This window comes from Stenella coeruleoalba (assembly GCF_951394435.1).
Source record: "Stenella coeruleoalba genome assembly, chromosome: 18".
Taxonomy (NCBI): Eukaryota; Metazoa; Chordata; class Mammalia; order Artiodactyla; family Delphinidae; genus Stenella; species Stenella coeruleoalba.
Window position 1 is genome coordinate 21,324,220 of NC_137164.1, and position 21,755 is coordinate 21,345,974.

Here is a 21,755-nt window from a genome sequence, read left to right on the forward strand (position 1 = left end):
CACAAAAACAGAAAGATAGATCAATGGAACAGGATAGAAAGCCCAGAGATAAACCCATGCACATATGGACACCTTATCTTTGATAAAGGTGGCAGGAATGTACAGTGGAAAAAGGACAGCCTCTTCAATAAATGGTGCTGGGAAAACTGGACAGGTACATGTAAAAGAATGAAATTAGAACACTCCCTAACACCATACACAAAAATAAGCTCAAAATGGATTAAAGACCTAAATATAAGGCCAGAAACTATCAAACTCTTAGAGGAAAACATAGGCAGAACACTCTATGACATAAATCACAGCAAGATTCTTTCTGACCCACCCCCTAGAGTAATGGAAATAAAAACAAAAATAAACAAATGGGACCTAATGAAACTTCAAAGCTTTTGCACAGCAAAGGAAACCATAAACAAGACCAAAAGACAACCCTCAGAATGGGAGAAAATATTTGCAAATGAAGCAACTGACAAAGGATTAATCTCCAAAATTTACAAGCAGCTCATGCAGCTCAACAACAAAAAAACAAACAACCCAATCCAAAAATGGGCAGAAGACCTAAATAGACATTTCTCCAAAGAAGATATACAGACTGCCAACAAACACATGAAAGAATGCTCAACATCATTAATCATTAGAGAAATGCAAATCAAAACTACAATGAGATATCATCTCACACCAGTCAGAATGGCCATCATCAATAAATCTAGAAACAATAAATGCTGGAGAGGGTGTGGAGAAAAGGGAACCCTCTTGCACTGCTGGTGGGAATGTGAATTGGTTCAGCCACTATGGAGAACAGTATGGAGGTTCCTTAAAAAACTACAAATAGAACTACCATATGACCCAGCAATCCCACTACTGGGCATATACCCTGAGAAAACCATAATTCAAAAAGAGTCATGTACCAAAATGTTCATCGCAGCTCTATTTACAATAGCCCGGAGATGGAAACAACCTAAGTGCCCATCATCGGATGAATGGATAAAGAAGATGTGGCACATATATACAATGGAATATTACTCAGCCATAAAAAGAAACGAAATGGAGCTATTTGTAATGAGGTGGATAGACCTAGAGTCTGTCATACACAGTGAAGTAAGTCAGAAAGAAAAAGACAAATACAGTATGCTAACACATATATATGGAATTTAAGAAAAAAAAAAAATGTCATGAAGAACCTAGGGGTAAGGCAGGAATAAAGACGCAGACCTCCTAGAGAACGGACTTGAGGTTATGGGGAGGGGGAAGGGTAAGCTGTGACGGGGCGAGAGAGAGTCATGGACATATACACACTAACAAACGTAGTAAGGTAGATAGCTAGTGGGAAGCAGCCGCATGGCACAGGGATATTGGCTCGGTGCTCTGTGACAGCCTGGAGGGGTGGGATAGGGAGGGTGGGAGGGAGGGAGACGCAAGAGGGAAGAGATATGGGAACATATGTATATGTATAACTGATTCACTTTGTTATAAAGCAGAAACTAACACACCATTGTAAAGTAATTATACCCCAATAAAGATGTTAAAAAAAAAAAAAATAAAAAATAAACTCATAGCAGTGTCAGGACAAAAGAAACTCTGTCCACAACCAAATTTAAAAAAAAAAAAAAAAAAAATACATGCTACTTGGCATCTTAACAAACCAGGTGGGCAAAGCTGCAATCCCTATGTTATTAAGAAGGTGTTTCTTGCTGTATTCAGATTTGTCAATTGATGTTCTGATCTCTATCTAATACTCAGGAATTTTAGGAATAAAAGATCATGCTCAGATTTCAGTAAACCTACAGAGTCAGCATTTGATTAATTACCTCAAAAGCAACAAAATGAGCAGCCATATCAGTACTCCCCCAAATTATCTGTTCATGCAATATGTTTTCTTGTGATGATATTCAAATTACAAACATGCCTAAATAGCTGGGAATTCCCAATTTTAAACCAAATACTGAAACCATAATTTGAGGACTAGACTTCGGATTAGAAAACATCTCGGCTTCCTCACTCCTACTACTGCCCTTCAACTTTTCCCCTATGGACTGGGAGAAAGAAGGTTTATGTACATTCCTATACAAGGGATGTTGTAATGCTCATCAAAGAGCACCTGTGAATGACAAGACTGGTTGTCCGGGAGTAGGAGAGTGGTTACGTAAGGTACAAAATCGAAGACGGAGGCCTGAAGTGTACAGAGGAGTTGGGACTGTTCTAGGAGTCTACAGAAGCCATAACAAACTTTTCGTCAAAGAAATAACTTAGAGAACGACATTTTTAAAACAAACATTTGTATGTTTTACTGTTTACAAGGCAAGTTCACAAGTTATCATTCCTCCTATACTTCACAGTAGTCTTCTTTTTGCTTGCTATATATAATTATATAAATAATTTAATATATATAATTAATCAATATAAATCCTCAAATACAGATGTGGGCATAACGTTGTAATGCTGTATAAACAGACATAATTCCTAATCTAAAAGTTGCTTTCAAGAATAAGAGGTTGGCTCTACCTCTCCACACCAGCTTTCTAGTTCCCAATTCCCTCTTCCTCTTTCTCCTCTTGCCCTTCCAGTCCTCTGACTCTGAGCCCCCAGAACCAGCCTCTGGCCCCATACATGTACGGCTGCCCCACTGCAGGACCTCTGGTTTGCTGGCAGCTGTGTCTCAGAAAAAGCTGTCTTCAGCAAGGCAGAAGCAGTTCCCTGCTGGTATTCCCAGAGTCTGGTGGAACGCCTAACACATACTGTGTGGCTGACAGGGTCTTGGTGCTCCCGCCAGGTGTCAGGCGTGAACCTCTGAGGGGGGAGAGCCAAGTTCAGGACACTGGTCCACCACAGACCTCCCTGGTGGTATCAATCGGTGAGAGCTCTCCCAGAGATCTCCATCTCAACACTAAGACCCAGCTCCACTCAACGACCAGCAAGCTCCAGTGCTGGACACTCCATGCCAAACAACTATCAAAACAGGAACACAACCCCACCCATTAGCAGAGAGGCTGCCTAAAATCATAATAAGTTGACAGACACCCCAAAACACACCACCAGACGCGGTCCTGCCCATCAGAAAGACAAGATCTAGCCTCATCCACCAGAACACAGGCACCAGTCCCCTCCACCAGGAAGCCTACACAACCCACTGAACCAACCTTACCCACTGGGGGCAGACACCAAAAACAATGGCAACTACGAACCTGCAGCCTCTGAAAAGGAGACCCCAAACACAGTAAGTTAAACAAAATGAGAAGACAGAGGAATATAAAGCAGATGAAGGAGCAAGGTAAAAACCCACCAGGAAAAATAAATGAAGAGGAAATAGGCAGTCTACCTGAAAAAGAATTCAGAATAATGATACTAAAGATGATCCAAAATCTTGGAAATAGAATGGAGACAATACAAGAAATGTTTAACAAGGACCTAGAAGAACTAAAGAGCAAGCAAACAATGATGAACAACACAATAAATGAAATTAAAAATTCTCTAGAAGGAATAGCAGAATAACTGAGGCAGAAGAATGGATAAGTGACCTGGAAGATAAAATACTGGAAATAACTACTGCAGAGCAGAATAAAGAAAAAAGAATGAAAAGAATTGAGGACAGTCTCAGAGACCTCTGCGACAACATTAAATGCACCAACATTCGAATTATAGGGATCCCAGAAGAAGAAGAGAAAAAGAAAGGGACTGAGAAAATATTTGAAGAGATTATAGTTGAAAACTTCCCTAATATGGGAAAGGAAATAGTCAATTAAGTCCAGGAAGCACAGAGAGTCCCATCAGGATACATCCAAGAAGAAACATGCCAAGACACATATTCATCAAACTATCAAAAATTAAATACAAAAAAAAAAAATTAAAAGCAGCAAGGGAAAAGCAACAAATAACATACAAGGGAATCCCCACAAGGTTAACAGCTGATCTTTCAGCAGAAACTATGCAAGCCAGAAGGGTGTGGCAGGACATATTTCAAGGGATGAAAGGGAAAAACCTACAACCAAGATTACTCTACCCAGAAAGGATCTCATTCAGATTCGACGGAGAAATTAAAACCTTTACAGACAAGCAAAAGCTAAGAGAATTCAGCACCACCAAACCAGCTTTACGACAAATGCTAAAGAACTCCAGGCAGGAAACACAAGAGAAGGAAAAGATCTACAATAACAACCCAAAACAATTAAGAAAACGGTAATAGGAACATATATATCGATAATTACCTTAAATGTAAATGAAATAAATGCTCCAACCAAAAGACATAGACTGGCTGAATGGATACAAAAACAAGACCCGTATATATGCTGTCTACAAGAACCCACTTCAGACCTAGGGACACATATAGACTGAAAGTGAGGGGATGGAAAAAGATATTCCATGCAAATGGAAATCAAAAGAAAGCTGGAGTAGCAATTCTCATATCAGACAAAATAGACTTTAAAATAAAGATTATTAAAAGAGACAAGGAAGGACACTACATAATGATCAAGGGATCAATCCAAGAAGAAGATATAACAATTGTAAATATTCATGCACCCAATACATAAGGCAAATGCTAACAGCCATAAAAGGGGAAATCGACAGTGACACAATAATAGTGGGGGACTTTAACACCCCACTTTCACCAATGGACAAATCCAAAATGAAAATAAGGAAACACAAGCTTTAAATGACACATTAAACAAGATGGATTTAATTTATATTTATAGGATATTCCATCCCAAAACAACAGAATACACTTTCTTCTCAAGTGCTTATGGAACATTCTCCAGGATAGATCATATCTTGGGTCACAAATCAAGCCCTGGTAAATTTAAGAAAACTGAAATTGTATCAAGTATCTTTTCCGACCACAACGCTATGAGACTGGATATCAATTACAGGAAAAAGAAATACAAACACACGGAGGCTAAACAATATGCTACTAAATAACCAAGAGGTCACTGAAGAAATCAAAGAGGAAATCAAAAAATACCTAGAAACAAATGACAATGAAAATACAATGACCCAAAACCTATGGGATGCAACAAAAGCAGTTCTAGGAGGGAAGTTTGGAGCAATACAATCCTACCTCAAGAAACAAGAAAAATCTCAAATAAACAACCTAACCTTACACCTAAAGCAATGAGAGTAAGAAGAGCAAAAAAACCCCCAAAGTTAGCAGAAGGAAAGAAATCATAAATACCAGATCAGAAATAAATGAAAAAGAAATGAAGGAAATGATAGCAAAGATCAATAAAACTAAAAGATGGTTCTTTGAGAAGAAAAACAAAATTGATAAACCATTAGCCAGTCTCATCAAGAAAAAAAGGGAGAAGACTCAGATCAATAGAATTAGAAATGAAAAAGGAGAAGTAACAACTGACACTGCAGAAATACAAAGGATCATGAGAGATTACTACAAGCAACTATATGCCAATAAAATGGACAACCTAGAAGAAAAGAACAATTTCTTGGAAAAGCACAACCTTCTGGACTGAACCAGGAAGAAACAGAAAATACAAACAGACCAATCACAAGCACTGAAATTGAAACTGTGATTAAAAATCTTCCAACAAACAAAAGCCCAGGACAGATGGCTTCACAGGTGAATTCTATCAAACATTTAGAGAAGAGCTAACACACATCCTTCTCAAACTCTTCCAAAATACAGCAGAGGGAGGAACACTCCCAACTCATTCTACGAGGCCACCATCACCCTGATACCGAAACCAGACAAAGATGTCACAAAAAAAGAAAACTATAGGCCAACATCACTGATGAACATAGGTGCAAAAACACTTAACATAATACTAGCAAACATAATCCAACAGCACATTAAAAGGACCATATACCATGATCAAGTGGAATTTATCCCAGGAATGCAAGGATTCTTCAATATACGCAAATCAATCAATGTGATAAACCATATTAACAAAGTGAAGAATAAAAACCATATGATCATCTCAATAGATGCAGAGAAAGCTTTCGACAAAATTCAACACCCATTTATGATAAAAACTCTCCAGAAAGTAGGCACAGAAGGAACTTACCTCAACGTAATAAAGGCCATATATAACAAACCCACAGCCAACATCATTCTAAACAGTGAAAAACTGAAACCATTTCTACTAAGATCAGGAACAAGACAAGGTTGCCCACTCTCACCACTATTATTCAACATAGTTTAGAAGTTTTAGCCATAGCAATCAGAGAAGAAAAAGAAATAAAAGGAATCCAAATCAGAGAAGAAGTAAAACTGTCACTGTTTGCAGATGACATGATACTATACATAGAGAATCCTAAAGATGCTACCAGAACACTACTAGAGCTAATCAATGAATCTGGTAAAGTAGCAGGACACAAAATTAATGCACAGAAATCTCTTGCATTCCTATACACTAATGATGAGAAATCCGAAAGAGAAATTAAGGAAACACTCCCATTTACCATTGCAACAAAAAGAGTAAAATACCTAGGAATAAATCTACCTAAGGAGACAAAAGACCTGTATGCAGAAAACTATAAGACACTGATGAAAGAAATTAAAGATGATACAAACAGATGGAGAGATACATCGTGTTCTTGGGTTGGAAGAATCAACACTGTGAAAATGACTATACTACCCAAAGCAACCTACAGATTCAATGCAATCCCTATCAAACTACCATTGGCATTTTTCACACAACTAGAACAAAAAAACTGCACAATTTGTATGGAAACACAAAAAACCCCGAATAGCCAAAACAATCTTGAGAAAGAAATACGGAGCTGGAGGAATCAGGCTCCCGGACTTCAGAGTATACTACAAAGCTACAGTAATCAAGACAGTATGGTACTGGCACAAAAACAGAAATATAAATCAATGGAACAGGACAGAAAGCACAGAGATAAACCCACACACATATGGTCACCTTATGTTTGCTAAAGGAGGCAAGAATATACAATGGAGAGAAGACAGCCTCTTCAATAAGTGGTGCTCGGAAAACTGGACAACTACATGTAAAAGAATGAAATTAGAACACTCCTTAACACCATACACAAAAATAAACTCAAAATGGATTAAAGACCTAAATGTAAGGCCATACACTATAAAACTCTTAGAGGAAAACATAGGCAGAACACTCCATGACATAAATCACAGCAAGATCCTTTTTGACCCACCTCCTAGAGAAATGGAAATAAAACCCAAAATAAATAAATGGGACCTAATGAAACTTCAAAGCTTTTGCACAGCAAATGAAACAAGAAACAAGACGAAAAGATAACCCTCAGAATGGGAGAAAATATTTGCAAACAAAGCAACTGGCAAAGGATTAATCTCCAAAATATACAAGCAGCTCATGCAGCTCAATAGCAAAAAAACAAACAACCCAATCCAAAAATGGGCAGAAGACCCAAACAGACATTTCCCCAAAGAAGATATACAGATTGCCAACAAACACATGAAAGGATGCTCAACATCACTAATCATTAGAGAAATGCAAGTCAAAACTACAATGAGGGGCTTCCCTGGTGGCGCAGTGGTTGAGAGTCCACCTGCCGATGCAGCGGACACGGGTTCGTGCCCTGGTCCGGGAAGATCCCACATGCCGTGGAGTGGCTGGGCCCGTGAGCCATGGCTGCTGAGCCTGCGCATCCGGAGCCTGTGCTCCGCAACAGGAGACGCCACAACAGTGAGAGGCCCGCATACCGCAAAAAAAAACAAAAAACAAAAAACTACAATGAGGTATCACCTCACACCGGTCAGAATGGCCATCATCAAAAAATCTACAAACAATAAATAATGGAGAGGGTGTGGAGAAAAGGGAACCCTCTTTCACTGTTCATGGGAATGTAAATTGATACAGCCACTATGGAGAACAGTATGGAGGTTCCTTAAAAAACTAAAAATAGAACTACCATATGACCCAGCAATCCCAGTACTGGGCATATACCCTGAGAAAACCATAATTCAGAAAGAGTCATGTACCATCATGTTCACTGCAGCACTATTTACAATAGCCAGGACATGGAAGCAACCTATGTGCCCATCGACAGATGAATGGATAAAGAAGATGTGGCACACATATACAGTGGAATATTATTCAGCCATAAAGAGAAATGAAATTGAGTTATTTGTAGTGAGATGGATGGACCCAGAATCTGTCATACAGGGTGAAGTACGTCAGAAAGCGAAAAACAAATACTGTATGCTAACACATATATATGGAATCTAGAAAGAAAAAGAAAAAAAAGGTTCTGAAGAACCTAGGGGTAGAACAGGAATAGAGACGCAGATATAGAGAATGGACTTGAGGACACAGAGAGCGGGAAGGGTAAGCTGGGACGAAGTGAGAGAGTGGCATGGATATATATACACTACCAAATGTAAAACAGATAGCTAGTGGGAAGCAGCCACATAGCACAGGGAGATCAGCTTGGTGCTCTGTGACCACCTAGAGGGGTGGGATAGGGAGGGTGGGAGGGAGACGCAAGAGGGAGGGGATATGGGGATATATGGATAGCTGACTCACTTTGTTATACAGCAAAACTTACACACCATTGTAAAGCAATTATACTCCAATAAAGATGTTAACAAAAAATAGACAAACGGGGGGCCTCCCTGGTGACGCAGTGGTCGAGAGACCGCCTGCAGATGCAGGGGACACGGGTTCGTGCCCTGGTCCGGGAAGATCCTACATGCCGTGGAGCAGCTGGGTCCCTGAGCCATGGCCGCTGAGCCTGTGCGTCTGGAGCCTGTGCTTCACAACGGGAGAGGCCACAACAGTGGGAGGCCCGCATACCGCAAAAAAAATAGACAAATGGATAAAGAAAAAAAAATAAGAGGTTGAATAAAACCCAGAAATAAAATATAGTTTTATTTAAAAAAATGAAGTAATGCTGCATTGTAATAATAAATGAAAAGGAAAATCAGAGTACTGTGATAGTTTGTCTTAGTTAGACCTTCATCAAAGGGTGCAATGCAGCTTTGGCTGTTGCACTTGAAATTAGAGAGAATTCAAAAACAATAGCAAATGTGATTAAATGGACAGAAAAACAAATCCTTCTAGGAAAGATTAAGTCTCCTGGAGAAAAGACTTTTACTATAGTGCTTCATTACAGTTAAATAGTGCGAAACACTGTGCTAGATGTGATGAGGGGTACAAAGGAAGAAAAATACAGACCCCTGCACTTAGAAAGCCTGTAATATAGTTGAGGGATACAATATTAATATAGACCATCTGATGACACATTTTTAAATCAACTGAATATGATTCAAGTTTCATTACTTTCATCCTCAATAACTCCTGTTCTCTTCACCATGTTTAGGAACAGCAGTAATACCACATACTAATTTAGTTCTTTACAATTTTCAAGACACTTTAATAGTAAGTGATCCTCATAACTACAGAGTAGAAATTATGCCCTCATTATTAAGAACTCCTTTGGGATAAGTTCCCCTTTCTGAGCTCATCAATTTCCTGTATATGGTAGTTCTTCAACTCTGCTTGATCCTAAGAATCACCTGGGAAGCTTTTTAAAAACTACTGGGCCCACTGTCAGAGATTCTACCTTAATTGCACTGTGCGGGCAAGAGGTGTTTTTACAACCTCGCTAGATAATTCTAATATGCAGCAGCCAGGGTTGAGAACTACTGCCCTGATATTTCTCTCCTCCTCTCCCCTACATCTTTTCCTCTTCCTGTATCTCTGGTAATTTTATTTTCTGGTGGTATGGGGATAACAGCTTACAGAACTGCTCAAATATTTCATCAAATCTAAGATACCATCAATTGTAATAGTCACCATCATTTTATGTGCCCCCAAGAAAGACAAAATACTACCATGAGAATTTTACAAGCCAATGATTTTAAGACGTACCCTGATTTCAGAAATGCTAAATGTGAAAAAGTGTGCAATATGATAGACTTCTCCATCCCTGATTTGCAATCACTCTACACTGTGTAAGAACTCCATTTCCTCCTATGAACCATGATATCCCATCCTGCTGGTTCAGGACCCCCTCTCTCCTCAACACCATGTCATCACTGAAGACACAAGAGAATCTAAAATCAAGATGATAACAGGAGGGACATTGGTAGGACACCGCATCAGCAGCAGAGACTCTTTGGGTTACTGATTTCATAACAATATTAACTTTACAACTTTTCAGAGTCATGAAACCTCATTTTGAGATTGTAGACAATGGCTATTAACTTAAAACATCTCCTTCTGAAAGAGGAGGCAAAATTCCATTTTGCCAAATAGCACTATAAAAATGAGTTCTACACAATATAATTTCAGTGTTCATTTGATGGCTCATGGAAGTGCTTTGCTCATCTAGTTACAATAAAATTTTCCAGTGAATAATGCATAGTCTGCACTTCAAAAAAAGAAAAGCAAACTCATTTTTAAAAACTTAAATGACTTCTGCCTACAGAATTATAAAATACAGTTTTCCCTGAAATACTCATCTCCCAAAGTACATTTAAAATATGAATTAATGTAATTTGTAAATTGTTTTCAAGATTACCTCTGTAATGAAAAGCAAAGAAACGTGGAATGAAATTTTGCCAGAACTTCTCATTTAGTCTGTCATTTTTATTTGTGCTCCTTTTGATACAAAGTGTTTTCATCTTTTCTACACTCCTCAAGTGAGGTTTAAAAATTTGCTGATGCAGCAAAGTTTCCTGGGCTTCTCTGAAGACTCAGTTCAACACTGCAAAACATTTACAAGCTTATTCACCTGACTGGAATTACACATCCACATCACCTTCCTGCCAAGGCTATACTGAATGTGTCCTAGGAGGACTTCAGCACTCTGCACAGGTGGTGAGATACTGTGGTCAGTCAGCTCCATAAGGTAGTGAGGTAGTACTTGTGGGGATGGAAGCCCAGTACAAGACAACATCTAATTTTGCAGAGAAATTTTATATTTCAAAATGAAACTAAAGTTTTTTTTTTTTTTTTTTTGCACGGTACACGGGCCTCTCACCGTTGTGGCCTCCCCTGTTGCGGAGCACAGGCTCCAGATGCACAGGCTCAGTGGCCATGGCTCACAGGCCCAGCCGCTCTGCAGCACGTGGGATCTTCCAGGACTGGGGCACGAACCCGTGTCCGCTGCATCGGCAGGCGGACTCTCAATCACTGCGTCACCAGGGAAGCCCAAAACTAAAGTTTTGATGTTCAAATAGAATTAGATTAACACAGAAAAATCCTTGATTCTTAAAATATGTTAATACATTACACTGTGTAATTTATTTATATTTTTTAACACCAAAAAAGAGGCTAAAATAACAAGATTACAGCTGAATATCAAAGTGAATATTTCTCACATTCAATGCTATTAACGGGAGTCTATGAAGAACAAGAAAGCCACACATTAAAAAAGAGAAACTCAGCTTGTAAAAGTTATAGGAAGATCAAGGCAAAAAGGAATGAGAGGACATGCAAGTCAGATGGCCAGAGGTTAGCCAGATTTTGGAAAATGAACAGATCAAGATATCACTGCAGAATCAAGTAGATGGGTATCAAATTCAAGTGAAGAAGAAAGACCCAGATCAATAAGCCTTAAAAAATCTGCAAAAGACCAGGGCAGAGACATAGTGCCAGCTTTAAGTGAAAATTGACAGCTACTGCTCTTTCTGCAGTTGGTTTTACTTTCTTCCTAAGGTAATAGGAAATAATCTTTTTTTAAAAACAGGCATTAATGTATGCAGGTGAAAATAACCAAAAAGATTTGGTAGAGACAGAGAATGAGGAAACAGAAGCCCAGTGTTTTTAATAAAGGCAGCTTCTGAGACCATCCCTTTTCCTTGGAAAGGAGTGCTTGAATTTCAGAAAGTGATCTGTTGAGTCTAGGGGAATTATCACATCTTTTATCTTCCAACCAAGAGAAATACCTTCTTGGTAAGGTTCCACTTCCTTCCATGGCAGGAGAATACCTCTGGCATATAAATGGAGCAAGCATATATTATGGTCATGTTCTGTGTCAATAATGTTGATGATGATGACCTCATTTCCTATCAAGAGTTGGTAGATAAGATGGAAATTCCCACTGGCCTGGAATAAATTCTGCCTAATGCAGACAGTGGAAGATTAGCATCACCATATAGTGGAAAGGTTTTGCTAAAATTTGGTTAGGCATTGGGCCTAACCAATGAATATACTCATAACAAGAACCTGACAATGACACTGTTTACGTCCTCAAAGTTGGCTATCATCAACAGGAACACAAATAACAAATGTTGGCGAGGATGTGGAGAAAAGGGAATCCTCATACACTGTTGATGGGAATTAAACTGGTGCAGCCACTGTGGAAAAGAGTATGGAGGTTTCTCAAAAACTAAAAACAGAGCTACCATATGACCCAGCAATTCCACTCCTAGGTATATATTCAGAGAAAACTCTAATTCAAAAAGATACAGGCACCCAATGTTCATAGCAGCATTCTTTACAATTGCCAAGATATGAAAGGAACCTAAGTGTCCATCAACAGATGAATGGATAGAGAAGATACACACACACACACACACACACACACACACACACACACTGTAATACTACTCAGCCATAAAAAAGAATGAAATTTGCACAACATGGATGGACTTGGAGGGTATTATGCTAAGTGAAAGACGTCAGACTGAAAAAGACAAATACTATATGATATCACTTATATGTGAAATGTAAAAAATAAAACAAAACAAAACAAAAAAAGAAAGGCAGATAACACCAAGTGTTGGAAAAAATGTGGGGAAACAGGAAACCACAGGCACTGCTGGTGGGAGAGTGCACTGATAGAGCTGATCTCGGGAGTCATCTGGCAGTTCTAAGTGAAACTGAACACGGCCAGCAAGCCCTCAAATTTCCACAGACACCCATAAGAGGACGTGCTTGAAACTGTTCATCACAGCAAGGGATTGAGGCAGCCTGGGTGTCCATCACTAGGGAATCAAAAACAACATTTATTGGGTACGTAAGTGTGAAATACCGTGTGCCACCCACAAGTAGTGAAACAGATGTATACACAGCAGCATGAACTAATTCAAAAAACAGAGTTGAATGAAAAAAGTAAGAAACAGATATATATATGAAAATAAATCTTCAAAGTTGACTAAAGGGCTCTTTTATATGTGTGATTACAGATGTCTATGACAGACACTTTTTAAAAAATATATCTTTCTGTCTGCAAAGTGGATGAAATCTTCAAGTCTAGTGGTCAAGTGGACTAACGCGAGCTAATCTTTTTTTTTTTTTTTTTTTTTTGCGGTACGCGGGCCTCTCACTGTTGTGGCCTCTCCCGCTGCGGAGCACAGGCTCCAGACGCGCAGGCTCAGCAGCCATGGCTCACGGGCCCAGCTGCTCCGCGGTATGTGCGATCTTCCCGGACCGGGGCACGAACCCGTGTCCCCTGCATCGGCAGGTGGACTCTCAACCACTGTGCCACCAGGGAAGCCCGCGAGCTAACCTTTGATGTGTAGGTTAAGCCTTTCTGCTGAAACCACTGAATTGATTACTTCCAGTTGGTATCTGCAGTGAGGCAGAGAAATGTAGTCACATAAACCATGGATGTTTGCCTTGGAATAGTTATTGAAGCACCATTTTTACAGTTTTAGGGATGTGTGGACTTGACTGACATGACTCTCCCCACCCTACAGCCCCCTAAAGCAGGTACATATAAGCTTAAAAAAGACTAAAAAGAAGACAACCTGGCTTTCTCCTAAGGGGCATATGAACCACCACAGCAGCAATGATCAACAAAGCCCCGTGATTTCTGTAAACTGCAATCATCTTGCTTTAATGGGGATGGAGTGGAGTAACGCAGAGAAGCTGGGACCTACTGGGTACCATTTTTCTTTCTCAAGACGGCAAGCTGGGAGCAATAGGACATAAAAGAAAAGTCCTAGGGATTCTTATCAGCTTCCAGTCGACAAGGCTTCTGTTACACTATTGTTGCCAGGCCGCGGCTGGCAAACAAATCACACAGGTCAGGTCTGCAGAAGCCAAGAACATCAGAGTGAAGTCTACAGAGAAAGAGCGGTCACGGGTTAGAGGCACATGTCTAGCCACATGTCTGTCAAGGCAAGCCAGCAGAAACAAAGAACACACCCCAGGAATTTTAAAGACCAGAAACCAGAAGTGAGCAAGTCCGCAAGTGTAAGGTGGCCCTGGGGGTGATGGCTGAAGGGATCAGCAGTCCAACTTCCTCCAGTCCTACCTCACCTCCCCACCCCATGGAAGCAAATCCTCCAGCAGCACTAGCTTTAGGGCTCCCCCAGGAAGGCGTCTATAAACAGGCCAAACAGTGTATCAGGAAGCAGACTAAGCCTTACATAGAATTCAACTATATCACCTTATTTAAACATACAAAGAAAATTCTAGCACAGTCTCCACCACTATACTACAGTTATGTTCTACTGATTCTGGTGTCCCACGAAGTTCACTGACACAGGACTATAACTGTAAATGAAACTGGCATGCCTTTGCTGGTTTTGCCATTACATGGTACTACTCACGTGCATTGACTATTAACACAAGAATTCCATTTCTAAAGTTGTACCCCCCAAATCTGTTCAATATTTCAGAAAAAGTCATAGCCACAGGTAAGACCCGATTCCAAAACCACAGAATCAACACATATGAAATTGTTAGAATATAATAGTAAACTCTTCTTAAATGATGCAGTACTGAGAGGAAGTTTTAGTCAAAATGTTGGCTTACTACCAACAAGTTGTAAAGTTCTATATAAAACACTAAAAACTCTCGAGAATTCAATCTTACCTTTGGTTCAATTTCATGGTCTCAAAGCAAAAACTCAGCCCTAAGAATGTTATGTCTTAGATTCCTAGTTTAATTTCAATGCAATTTTGATGAGCTCAAGGATACGTAAATACTAAATTCAAAATGCGCTATAATTAAAAGTAAAATTTTTATATCTGAAGAAAATCTAACATTGTTTAGAGAAAATGCAAGGCAAGCATTTTTAGAAGAATCTGTACCAATATTTCTATCAACACAAAGTTGAAAAAATTTCAAATACCTTTAACGTAATAAAAATATAAATCAATTTAACAAAATCTAAAGTCTAATTCTGAGGACAATGCAGCTCCTCAGAATAATCTGGCAGGTAGATCAGCCAAATAATAGTGCACTGGGGACAACGCTCACACTTCTTACCACTGGGTCTTTAAATTCTAGAAACGAAGACTCAAGATCCCTAAAATGTTTTGGAAGGCAAGTTACAGTGGAAGGAGGAAAAAAAAGAAAGGGGAAAAAAAACACCACACTCACACTGTTCCAGCTCCAAAAAAAAAAAAAAGGGCAGCTAGGCTTTGGTCTTTTCTCTCCCCCTATGTGAACACTGAAAAAAAACCAACAGCGGCAAAAGAAACCCAACTAACTTAGCCCATGACACTATTTTACAGCAGGTATTTTGAATGTGTCTCTCTGTTATCTTCTCGAGGGAGGACATGCCTGCGTGCACACATACACACAAACACACAGACACACGGTTACAGTATTTTCCACAGCAGTCCAACTCTTTGTTCAGCAGTGAAGCACGTTCAGGGTGAAACAAGCTTATGAATTTTCCATAGGAAATCTTAACCAAAAAAAAAAAAAGATTACTATAAAACCTGTATATTTGATTTTTTACCTTTAGGGTAAAAAGCCAAAATAACAGAGACTTTTGTTAAAGGACATGAAGAAAATTTCTTCTCACTCGCTAAAGATCCACAAAGCAGAATCACAGGCAAATCCAATTAAATTCAAGTACAATGTCACAAACAACAGGTTGAAATATTCTCACTTGCGTCTCTAAAATGACTACACCACTTGTGAAATGTGTGACTTTTTTTAGGAGAAAAACTTCTATACACCTAGGTCCTTTGTCTTTGGGTTTCCTACTTATGATTTACTTTAAAAAATGATACTAATTCAACATACATTATTCTCCAAAAGGTGACACTATTATTCATTATTAAGCCTGCCTGATTAATAACTTAAAAGACATTTAGAAGTGGATAAAAATTCACACTTAGCTGGAGAATTAAACATATGTAACTGCTTAACTGCCAATAGGAAATTCAATTTATTCAGTAACTTTCATTACTTCAAAGAATACACATGAAAATCTTTTCACAGCGAGTTCCTTCCCTGATACAGTTAAATGCAAATTATCTTTTTCCCCTCTTACTCCAGAAAGCTCCTGCATACATAGCTGATACGCCACCTACTGCAAAACCGAGCTGGCAGCACAGGCAACGCTGCCAGCATTTCCATTCCATCACCAGGCTGGGGCTGAATAAAGGCGTGTTTGTGTGGTAGTGTTTCTTTTTAAAAAATCTCAACGCCAAGAAGAACAAGCTGAAATAGCATTTTCAAAAATGGAGCGTAAAATAAACAGAAGAGAAAAAGAAAAGGAGTATGAAGGGAAACACAACAGCCTGGAAGATGCTGACCAGGGAAAGAACTGCAAATCCACCCTGATGACCCTCAACGTTGGTGGATACTTATACATTACTCAGAAACAAACACTGACCAAGTACCCAGACACTTTCCTTGAAGGTATAGTAAATGGAAAAATCCTCTGCCCATTTGATGCCGATGGTCATTATTTCATAGACAGGGATGGGCTCCTCTTCAGGCATGTTCTAAACTTCCTACGAAACGGAGAACTTCTACTGCCAGAAGGGTTTCGAGAAAATCAACTTCTCGCACAAGAAGCAGAATTCTTTCAGCTCAAGGGACTGGCGGAGGAAGTGAAGTCCAGGTGGGAAAAAGAACAGCTAACACCCAGGGAGACTACTTTCCTGGAAATAACAGATAACCATGATCGCTCACAAGGACTGAGAATCTTCTGTAATGCTCCTGATTTCATATCAAAAATAAAATCTCGCATTGTTCTGGTGTCCAAAAGCAGGCTGGATGGCTTTCCAGAGGAGTTTTCAATATCGTCAAACATCATTCAATTCAAATACTTCATAAAGTCTGAAAATGGCACTCGACTTGTACTGAAGGAAGACAACACCTTTGTCTGCACCTTGGAAACTCTTAAGTTCGAGGCCATAATGATGGCCTTAAAGTGTGGTTTTAGACTGCTGACCAGCCTGGATTGCTCCAAAGGGTCGATTGTTCACAGCGATGCACTTCATTTTATCAAGTAATTACCTGTGTCACGAACAAAGGCAACAAGCATGCAGCCAGCAAGCTTCGGAAAACCACAGCATCAAAGGCATCCCAAATAACGTACCCAGCTAGCTCTGTACTCAGAGACCTGCTGCTAATCAATTACTGTGAGCTAACGGTATGTAAATTCTATCGCTAAAGATGTCCTTCTCTAGGGTGTTCCTGCTGATCAGACTCGTACACTTAAAGTGAAAACAGTGATCTTCTACATATTGTAAATAAAGACTGAATGCTTTTGCTATTTGTTTATTTTTCCTTAAGCTGTCTTTCAATCAGAATGTCTTAAGTATTTGCACAATGAACAAGCATGTACATTATCTATCGTTCTTTCAAGTAAATGGTAACAAAATATTTTAAGGGACTGTAAGATTTTAAATCCTTGCTACTCATGGCAAAAATCTACAAAGAAAACTGAACTGGTAAATTTAACCATTGAGACCAAGACAGATATGCAGATCTACTAAAACAGAGCTGTGGTGAAACAAAATGAGATTGTAAGAATTAAAGTTATGGATTTAATTTTTAACGGTAGGCACCAAAAGCTTGTTCATAGTTTCTGTATTTCATACTAGAATTACAGCTGAATTGATATATTGCTGAAAATTCCTAGAAAACGGCTTGATGACAATAAAAAAAAAAGAAAGCACTACTAACTTCTTTGCTTGTATTAATAATTATAGTAAAAAGTTAAATGTGTCACTTTTAAAACAAATAGTACCTTTTGACGACTTCACACAAAATTATGCATTGATGTGATCAACTGGCAGGCTGCAGTAACCCTGGCTGGACTTGCAAATGACAAAAATCAGCCAATTCATTTCTTTGCAGGCTGAGCTCCAACACAGCATGGATAACTTAGTCTCAATACAGTAGTACATGGTATTAGAATAATGAAAGAGTTCATTTTCAGAATCGTCCTATCTTCATTTTTCAAGCTCAAAAATATTAGATGAACATCACTAAACATCCTTATGAAAGAACTTTATTCTTCTCAGCACCTCTTTTGATGCTAAAACTCAGACTCAGTGAGTTGTGGTAATTTTTTTGCTTCATACTAAATAAGAAGGTATTTTTGGAAATTAAGTTTTATATATGGCTCTCAATTAAATAATCTAGAAACTTAGCTTTAAATGTGAGTGTATTTTTTTCCTCCCAAAGAACAGCTAAATCATTTATTTCTATGCCACTTATTTTCTTTGGCTTCTAAGAACAAATTACATCTTAAATTCGCTCCTTTAAAATTTAACCATTAAAACTGATAATTAAATCTTAACTTTAATAAACTTCAACAAAGTATTTCTGAAAATCTTGACTGAGGTTACATAAGTTAGCATATAAGCCAAAAGTTTGCTTACACATAAAAATTCAGCAAAGCTAATATTCATTCTCAGAAGTAAAAATGACTTCCCATTTACAACATCTGAGGTAATACAAATGTTGGCTGTACATACTAAAAGAAATATTTAAAAACCTCTTGTACAAAAAAGTCCTTTAAAAATTCACATTAAAAACAAAAATCTCTACATCAACCACGCAATCTTCTTTTTGTATTATAAGAAAAAAATGTTTCTATTAAAGCATCAAATTATCTCTTATGTACTTAAAAATGGCTTAATCAAGATTTAAAAGAACTATGAAAACAGAAAAAAGTAATAAAATCTATTTTAGCAGTCACTATAATTGAACTGTTTATATACCTCTCCAGCTTACAAGTTGACTTTTCCTTGGCATTAGACTTCGTAATGAAAAAAAGGGCAGTGATTTAATGTCAAAGCAAGATTTTCTCTAACAGGGTTTCATTACAGATAATAAAAATAGCCCTGACATCTCTTTTTACAGGAAATATAGCTGAACAAATCGCCTTAGAAGTATTATAAGTGAGGTTTTTGCATCAGTTCACAAAAAGAAAGTTTAACTGTTATAACAAAATTATTGATGGAAACCATTACTTAAAGAAATTTGTCACTTGTGTTTTTGTATATCTCTAAAAAATCGTTTCTGGAATGCATTTAATTTTTCCTCAAGCTTTTGATAAATCCTAATATCCTAAAACAATTTAGGAATCTACAAGGAAATATGGCTAGATTGATAACTCTTGTGTAACTTTTCATAAATGTACCTTTTTAAATTCAAAATTACCTGAACTTGTATTTACATATTCAAGTGCCTAAATATTGTAAGTGTACAGAAAGTATCTAGTTTTTAAATTTCACTATTTAAAAAAAAAAACTTAGAAATACTTTCCATTCAAAAAATTCAAGAAATCATACAAAATGCCAACTGTAAGTCAGAGTGAAGCTGTCATAACATTTTTGTTTGCAGTCAATGAAGAATTTCTTCCTCAAATCTTTTCTCATAAGTAAATATTGCTCCAAAGAATAAATCACAAAGTGACTCGTCATCTTCTTTTTCAGAAGAAAGGTAATAAAAAATAGGTTACTGTACTTGCCATGAGCCAAACACATATACGCCTGTATTTGGAATTACACCACACAGTGATTCTGGCATTGCCCTTAAAATATTAAAAATAAACACATAGCTTATGGTGTACTATATTTCTAAAATGTGTGCAGTGTGCAGAACAAATGAAGGGAAACACTTATGAGACTTTTCAAATGATACAAAAAAGATGACTACCATCCCAGACTGAAGATCATGATACCAATTAAGCTTGTTCAGTTATTTTTTTTAAAGAAAATTACTTATATTTAAAGTGTTATTTTTAAGATAAAAAGGTAACATTTATTGTTTTATTACATGCCAGGTATCATGCTATGCACATATATTATCTCAATTAATTCTCACGATGACCCTAAGAAAGGTACTATTATTTTTCCTTCTCACAGATGAAGAAAGAACCTAAGAGGGCTAAGGAACCTGCTAATAAGATCATACAGTTATTGAGAGGTAAAGGTGGAACCAACATTTGAAACCCAGCTATACCAGTTCCAGAGCCAGCAGGAACTACGTCTGCTTTTGCAGGTCACTTATCTCTCTAGCACCTAGAACCTGGTGTTAAACAGGTTAAAACAGGCATTCGTGAAGAACATGCTAAATAAAGCATACCAAAATACAGGTTTGCCTCACTTGATAAAAATTTCACAGTGCAGGTATTCTTAAAATGTTAAGTAAAGCAGCTGAATTTTGGGAAAGCAAATAATATTTTAAATGTCATGTCGTGTCATTTATAGAACATGAGATGAATCATCTCACAAGAATAAAGAATATCCCAAATTTGTATATTGGCAAATCTAGATTTTCACATGTCAGGTTTGCTGAAAAGGGGGGTTACTTTTTATGACTTATACAGTCCACAGAATTGACATATTTTTCCTCATAGGAAAAAAATATGGCACAGTGAAACACACACAGGCTCTGGAGTCAGACTTGGGTTCAAATTCAATTAACTTCCACTAATTTGCTTACATGACCATAAGCAAGACGCTTAACTTCTTTGAACTTCAACATCCTCACAGTAAAATGGAGATAATAATGACTAGTTGATAGAGCATTTATAAGGCTTAAGTTCTAAATTACATGTAAAATGCCTCAGCCATCACAGACTTCCCATAAGCACTGGTTATTATCTTATCCAGTGTAAAGGTACCTTCATGACATAACCATGAAGAACAAAAATGCACGTTTACATTAATTAGGCTTTCAACTTAGGCATGAACAGAACAGAGAACTTTTGACAAATGCATGCTTACTACTGTGATGAATACTATAAGATACAAGAATCTACTTTAAATTAAATTGCTCCAGGCAAATGCAGTTTTCAACTTTATTAGTTTAAAAATACATATAATGAGTTTTTCTTGGGACTTTTATCTTCTAGCTTCATGCACAAAATCTACAAGATCAAAATAATCACTGCAGCTGTTTTATCAGCAATTTAAAATCAGTCAGCAATAATATATGATACCATACTCTTAAAGATATCCCTGTCTAATAAATTATGATCAAATGACTTAAATTGCAATGATGTCAGTCAAGGTTAAAATCTGAGTATCTGAATCATAATTATCTTGCAAATAAAGCAGAAATGTAATATGGACTATCCAAAATAGCATGCAACTTAGAAATTGTTTGTATTTAGCTTTTTAATATTTTTTATTTAAGTCGAGTTGATTTACAATGTTGTGTTAATTTCTGCTGTACAGCCAAGTGACTCAGTTATACACATATATACATTCTTTTTTATATTCTTTTCCATTATGGTTTATCCCATGATACTGAATATAGTTCCCCGTGCTATACAGTAGGACCTTGTTGTTTATGCATACTATACGTAATAGTTTGTGTCTACTAACTCCAAACTCCCAGTCCATCCCTCCCCCCTCTCCCGCTCCTGCTGTACTTAGCTTTGAAATATACAATGGCTACTTCTGTAGCAGACTTATTTTCCTAATCATATTTTGCTTAAGCTAATATTAAAATTAATTTGCTTCTGTGAATAAACACCAAGGGGGTGGGGATAAAGGAAGATGTGCTGGGCAGAGGGAAATATCTAAGATGAAATTTTATTTATTTATTTTTAACATCTTTATTGGAGTACAATTGCTTTATAATGGTGTGTTAGTTTCTGCTTTATACAGAGTGAATCAGTTATCCATATACATATGTTCCCAT

At 37.7% G+C, this 21,755-nt stretch overlaps 2 protein-coding genes across 2 annotated transcripts in view; one reads left to right on the plus strand and one right to left on the minus strand.

Moving 5' to 3' along the window:
• The window catches only part of GTF2F2 (general transcription factor IIF subunit 2), a 159,290-nt gene that overhangs the window by 80,155 nt on the left and 57,380 nt on the right, over window positions 1–21,755 (minus strand). The gene's annotated exons all lie outside the window — the stretch shown is intronic.
• On the plus strand, window positions 13,850–18,310 carry KCTD4 (potassium channel tetramerization domain containing 4). The gene has a single exon (XM_079903379.1). The coding sequence runs from the start codon at window positions 16,322–16,324 to the stop codon at window positions 17,099–17,101; it is 780 nt and encodes a 259-aa protein (XP_079759505.1). The 5' UTR covers window positions 13,850–16,321; the 3' UTR covers window positions 17,102–18,310.

Coding starts and splice junctions, on each gene's coding strand:
- KCTD4 (XM_079903379.1), top strand. CDS start 16,322: ATGGAGCGTAAAATAAACAGAAGAGAAAAAGAAAAGGAGTATGAAGGG.